The sequence below is a fragment of the Otolemur garnettii genome, unplaced genomic scaffold (assembly GCF_000181295.1).
Source record: "Otolemur garnettii isolate 467f Iridium unplaced genomic scaffold, OtoGar3 scaffold00047, whole genome shotgun sequence".
Taxonomy (NCBI): domain Eukaryota; kingdom Metazoa; phylum Chordata; class Mammalia; order Primates; family Galagidae; genus Otolemur; species Otolemur garnettii.
The window spans coordinates 8,806,563-8,813,271 of record NW_003852442.1 but is presented as its reverse complement, the minus strand read 5'-3'; the positions used below and the strand labels follow the sequence as shown (position 1 = coordinate 8,813,271).

General features: G+C 47.2%; 1 protein-coding gene across 5 annotated transcripts in view; it reads right to left on the bottom strand.

The window, feature by feature from the left end:
- Positions 1 to 5,830, bottom strand: part of WDR59 (WD repeat domain 59) — a 95,617-nt gene extending 89,787 nt beyond the window's left edge. For all 5 annotated transcript variants that reach the window (XM_023514076.1, XM_023514074.1, XM_023514075.1 and 2 more), the window contains exon 1: positions 5,646 to 5,830. In XM_023514076.1, coding sequence (XP_023369844.1) covers positions 5,646 to 5,699 — 54 coding nt within the window. In that variant the 5' untranslated portion in view covers positions 5,700 to 5,830. The remainder of the gene's footprint in view (positions 1 to 5,645) is intronic.
- Between the last annotated feature and the right edge of the window lie 879 nt (positions 5,831 to 6,709).

The window sequence follows — 6,709 nt, the reverse complement described above, 5'->3', positions numbered from 1 at the left end:
ATTGTTGTTTGGCGGGCCCAGGCTGGATTCGAACCCACCACCTTAGGTGTATGTGGCTGGCACCTTAGCCACTTGAGCCACAGGCACCAAGCCCCCCCCCCAAATAATTTTAAGGTAAAATATTTTTAAATGTTATTAAGAGAATGCCTTCTAAATACTAGACCACAATGTGGAGAAATGAAAAAAAAATTACTTAAAAATAGGGGGAAACCTGAGTGGAGTCTCTAAGACCAAAAGGAAAGGGCTGGGCACAAGTGGCTCACAGCTGTAAATAATCCTAGCACTCTGGGAGGCCGAGGCGGGTGGATTGTTTGAGCCTAGGAGTTCAAGACCAGCCTGAGCAAGAGCAAGGATGGATTGGAGGGGGCAAAAGCTGGGGTGTGGGGAGAGTTGTCCCAGAGTATGTTCAACTGTTCTGCACAGACAGTTTGAGATCTCACACAGATCCTGAAGTGGAGACAGTGAGCGGGCAACAGCTCTGAGTCTGCAGTTCCCATCTTCATCATAACAGTCAGATGCTATAGCAATTTTGCATATACTGTGGCGTTAGAGACTTGTAACTGCACTCTGCCACCTCACCTTTCCTTGAGAGTGGAAATACCCTCCACCCTTCTCAGTATTCTAAACTGTACTTTGTAATAGCATAGCCACTAGCCACAGATGGCTATTTAAATGGCAATTACTTAAAATTTAATTAAATTAAAAATAGAAGGCTGGGCTTGGTTCTTCTCACACTTATAACCTAGCACTCTGGGAAGCAGGGGAAGGATTGGTTGAGCTCAGGAGTTTGAGACCACCCTGAACAAGAGTGAGACCCTATATCTAGTAAAAACAGAAAAAAGTAGCTGGGCACAGCGGAGCATTCCTTAGTTCCAACTCCTGGGAAGGCTGAGGCAGGAGGATTGCTTGAGCCCAGGAGTTTGAGGTTTCAGTGAGCTATGACAACACCACTACACTCTTGTCTGGGTGACAGTGCAAGACTGGCTCAAAAGAAGAAAAAAGAAAAAGAAAAATACAGTGTCTCAGTCATACCAGCCCCATTTCCATGACTGAAAATTCTACAAGACGGTGTTGTTCTAGAATAGTGTTTTTCAAACTTTTTTAATATCCCGGCACACTTGAACCTATAAACTTCTGTGGCACACTTAAATGATGATTCAAAAAAAGAGTATGCATACATGTGCTTTGAACTTCTTTTGAAAATAATTAATGATCTTTAACATTTTTCATGGCACACCAGTTGAAAATCACTGCTCTTGAAGATTACGTCTAAGCTTTCGTATACTGTTGACACTTAACTGATTCTAATCTAGGGACTAACTTCAGAGTCGGTGCCAAACCACACAGGTTGTTCCCTATTAATCATGGACAGCAATATCGCAAAGGGTTGGCTCGGCGCCTATAGCTCAACTGGCTAAGGCGCCAGCCACGTACACCTAAGGTGGCGGGTTCGAATCCCCAGCCCGGACCCGCCAAACAACAATGACAGTTGCAACCAAAAAAAAATAGCCGGGCGTTGTGGCGGGTGCCTGTGGTCCCAGATACTTGGGAGGCAGAGGCAGGAGACTCGCTTGAGCCCAGGAGTTGGAGGTTGCTATGAGCTGTAATGCCACAGCACTCTGCCCAGGGGGACAGCTTGAGGCTCTGTCTAAAAAAAAAAAAACAAAAAACTCAAAGCATTGTTTTACAAAGTAAGTAACACTTGTATAAACTACAAAAAATAGTTCTACCCTTCAGGCTGGGTTTCCTCTAAAAAAAAATCTAGGCTGGGAGCCCGTAGCTCAGTCGTTAGGGCGTTGGCCACATGCTTCAAGGCTGGTGGGTTCAAACCCAGACCCCTGCTAAACAGAAAAAAAATAGCTGAAAAAAATAGCCGGGCATTGTGGCGGGCTCCTGTAGTTCCGGCTACTAGGGAGGCTGAGGCAAGAGAATTGCTTGAGCTCAAGAGTTCGAGGTTGCTGTGAGCTATGATGCCACGGTACTCTACCAAGTACCACAGTATTCTGCCACGGTACTCTCAAAGTGAGATACTGTCTCAATAATAAATAAATAAATAAAATCTAAAAGCTTTAACTTTTAAAAATTATTTCTTGGTGGCTGGGCACAGTGGCACACTCCTGTAATCCTAGCACTCTGAGAGGCTGAGACAGTTGAATTGCGTGAACTCAGGAGTTCAAAATCAGCCTGAACAAGAGTGAGACTAAAAAAATAGCCAGGTCCGGAAGGTGCCTGTGGCTCAAGGGATTAGGGCACAGGCCCCATATGCTGGAGGTGGCAGGTTCAAACCCAGCCCCGGCCAAAAACTGCAAAAAAAAAAAAAAATTGCTGGGTCTAAAATAATAGCCGGGCATTATGGTGGGCACCTATAGTCCTAGCTACTCAAGAGGCTGTGGCTGGTGGAGCGCCTGAGCTCAGGAGTTCGAGACCAAACTAAGCAAGAGTGAGACCCTGTTTCCAAAAATAGCTAGGCGTTGTGGCATACAAGAGGGTCACTTGAGCCCAAGAGTTTGAGGCTGCTGTGAGCTATGACACCACCGCACTCTATTGAGGGTGACAAACCAAAACTTTTGTCTAAATAAATAAATAAATGAGCAATGGCTGATCAATAAATACGGTAGCTACCTCAGGAAAAAAAAAAGATGTGAAGTGTTTTGAAGTTTATCATTGTGGTTTTCCTTTTCAAAGAGGCACCTTTGGCTCAAAGGAGTAGGGAGCCGGCCCCATGTACTGAAGGTAGTGGGTTCAAGCCCCGTCCCAGCCAAAAACTGCAAAAAAAAAAAATTCTAACTTTTTCCTACTACAATAATAAAATTGTTAATAAATTGGGTTCCTGTTCCTCCAAATCATCAGAACCAACCAGAAAACCATGCTAATTCACACAGAGATATGCCCCTGTAAATAGAAAAAAATCAGAAAGAACTCCCACGAGGCAGTTAAATTACCCAATTTACTTTGTTCCCTTACTATGACAACTGTTGTTGAGGTTTAATTATTTGTTACTACTTCATAGCATCCTAATATATGTGTCAGCACCCTCTCTGCAGGCCCCTCTAATTACATCTTTATAAAGGACTAAGGGTGAGACTACCTGGGTTTTTGTGAGAATTAAAGCATTTGCAGATTAGTAGCTTCCAAATTAGCAGGCTTAGAACACAATACAGTATTCTGTTCTGTCCTAGTCCCCAGCAAAAGCAATTAACAAGGGTAACAGGCATATGATTCCTTTTCCCTGGGAGTCTGGCGCCTCCCTAGGGAGAGCAGGCCTCACAGAGACTCCATGCTGACAGTGCAAAGTGCTTCGGGATCTTTAATCCAAATGCTGCTGCTCAGATACTCTGTGGGGGCTGCTTATTAGAGGGCCCCACAGAGCAAACTCATTCATCCTTATGGCAAAAGACGGGATGGAGTTTTAAGAAAAAGAAGGAACAACACCATCCACTTATGTAAGCCAGATCTCCCTCAGTATAAATCACCTTAGGACACAGTGTCTGGCACAATATGCAGCTAATAAGAACTCAATAAATCCTTGTTGAATAAATGAGTGAATAAAAGTCTGACACACAGAAAGTATTCAGTAAGTATTTGTTTAATAAATAAAAGGAATCATTAAGACACTGTCCTAGGTACTAAGGAAAACGGAACATAATATACAGATATAGTGGAGGCCAGGCGCAGTGCCTCATGCCTGTAATCCTAGAACTCCGGGAGGCTAAGGAGGGTGGATTTCCTGAGTTCACAGGCTGGAGACCAGCCTGATCTAGAGTGAGATTCCCAGCTCTAAAAATAGCTGGCCTTGGTTTGGTGCTGTAGCTCAGTGGTCAGGGCACCCGCCACATATACCGAGGCTGGCAGGTTCGTACCCAGCCCAGGCCTTCTAAACAACAATGACAACTACAACAACAAAAATAGCCGGGTGTTGTGGGGGGCGCCTATAGTCCCAGCTACTTGGGAGGCTGAGGCAAGAAGATCATTTAAGCCCAAGAGTTTGAGGTTGCTGTGAGCTGTGACATCACAGCACTCTACTGAGGGCAACATAGTGAGATTCTATCTCAAAAAATAAAATAAATAAAAATAGCCAGGCTTGTTGCAGGCACCTGTAGTCCCAGTTACTCTGGAGGCTGAAGCAAGGGAATATCTTGAGCCCAAGAGTCTGAGGTTGCTGTTATGATGCATATATAGTGGAATGACTTCATGGCAGGTTCAAAGCTACCCACAGTAGTGTAATAAGCTGAACAAGGGCCCTGGGGTCAGAGCCTGAACACCAACCCCAATGCCACTAGCCACGTTATGGGAGGCTTCAGCAAAGTTACTGGATCAGCCAAAAGGAATGAATCTGTTTCCTCTTTTGGAAAAAAAGGGGTAGGGCGGTGCCTGTGGTTCAAAGGGGTAGGACGCAGGCCCCATATGCTGGAGGTGGCGGGTTCAAACTCAGCCCTGGCCAAAAACTGCCCCCCCCAAAAAAAGAAAAAGAAAAAGAAAAAAGGGGTAACACTTACTAACCTTGCATTGTTCTTTCATGAATTACAAAAAGAAAATGTTGGCTCGGCGCCTGTGGCTCAAGTGACTAAGGCGCCAGCCACATACACCTAAGGTGGCAGGTTCAAATCCAGCCCAGGCCTGCCAAACAACAATGACGGCTGCAACCAAAAAATGGCCGGGTGTTGTGGTGGGCGCCTGTGGTCCCAGCTACTTGGAAGGCTGAGGCAGGAGACTCGCTTGAGCCCAGGAGTTGGAGGTTGCTGTGAGCTGTGATGCCACAGCACTCTACCCAGGGGGACAGCTTGCGGCTCTGTCTCCAAAAAAAAAAAAAAAAAAAAGTTGATAAATGGCTTAGGCCAAGGCCTGGTATATGGAAGACATGGTATAGAAAAATGGTAAAAATCCCTGGGAAGGGCTAACGTTTCTCGAGGTTCATCATGTGCCTGTCACTGTGCCACACATTATCAACATATGACCACATAAAACTCTCACACCAATCCTGTGAGGTAGATACAAAGATCTCCCTTCTACAGGCAGGAAAACACACGTGGTGAGTGTTGACAGTGTAAGGGCTGAGACAAGATTCAAACAGGAGCAGCACATGCAGTGTACACTCCTACCCACTACACAGTATTTCCCATTACTATAGCATCAGGAACCACTTAACTGCTTAGGCGCTTTGCAAGCAGTGGTTTATCGAACCCACCCCCCAAATCCTGAGAGGCAAGGTTAAGTCCACTCCACGCTGCTGAGGCTCAGAGAAATTCTGCCACTTGCCCGAAGTCACCCAGCACACCCCCCTGCCTCAAGAAGCGGACACCTCCTCACTCACCACCCTGGTCGGGGGAAGCCTCCCCTCAACACTCACTGATGCACTGTCTAGGCATCAGTGTCCCAAGGCCGACCACACTTCTAGTACTCCCATGGGGAACCCCAAAGTCCCCGTCCGTGCCCCAACCCGTCTGCCTTCAACAGTCACGAAGGTTCCCCTCGCCAGCCCAGGTCTGAGAACTCTGAGTCACCCCCTTGCCCCCCTGCCTAGCCCCGGCTGGTGGTGGTGGGTGGAGGGGGTCTCCCCGTAGCCTTCCCAACAGAATCAGCAGCGCGGGGAAGGGAAGAGGGGAGGGCGCATGCCCAGACGGCTCCTTTCAGCCCCTCAAGCCTACCTGGGAGTCCCGAAACTCCACCACCACGTTCTCGCTGCTCCATCGTGCCGCCATCTTCCTGCACCCGGCCGCCGAGGCCGCAGGACCGCTAGCTCTTAGCCCCTAGGCCCGAGTCCCACAGCTCCCTAGAGCCCCACGCAGCCCGAGAGTCAGCCCTGACACGCCCCCTCCCCGCCTTCCGCCTGACTCCAACCATTGGCTGACCCAAACACAGGCTCCGCCCCTCCTTCCCGGCTCCTCCAATTGCGATACCGTGCCTACCAAAACCAGGCAAGTTCCCTCTTGCTTCCGTCACTCAGTTTGCGTCTCCCACGCTCCCTCGCGGCTGCGGACACGCCCCTGCCGCCAGCTCTGCTGGGAGTTGTAGTCCAAGGTCGAGCGCGCGTGGGTGACCCGGGAAGCGCTCAAACTTTAGGGTTTGGCCAACTGGAGGCGCCTGTCGCCCTCCCTTTCTCCTCAAGAGAAATGTCGCTGGCATTGTGCCAAACCCAGTCTACAAATCAAAACCTGACGTTCTTGCAAATCGAAGATAACTCTTTTCCTAATGCAGCCATCAAGACATTGAAAAGTTTGAAAGCACTATTTGTTTCATACTGTACAGCAGCTCCTTCCAAAGTATCCACAGACTTCTGGGGGTCTCCAAAAGCAAAACAATTTCATAATCATACTAAAGTTGTTTTCACATTCTTTCTCTCATAAGTGTACGGTAGAGTTTTCTAGAGACTTCATGGTACATACTGCAACAGATTGAAAGCATACATAGATATGTGAGAATCCAGTTTTTTAGTAAGCCAAGCACTAAAGAGATGTGCCACTCTGCTTGCTAGAAGATTTTTGTTTTGGAAAATATGATTATTTTTCATTTAGAAGATGTATTATTAATGTTAATGTGAATTATATTAAAATAATGAACTAAAATAAATTCTCAATTTTAATTCCCAATAGTTAACTATCAAAACACATACCCCAGGCTCGGCGCCTATACCTCAACCGGCTAAGGCGCCAGCCACGTACACCTAAGGTGGCGGGTTCGAATCCCCAGCCCGGACCCGCCAAACAACAAT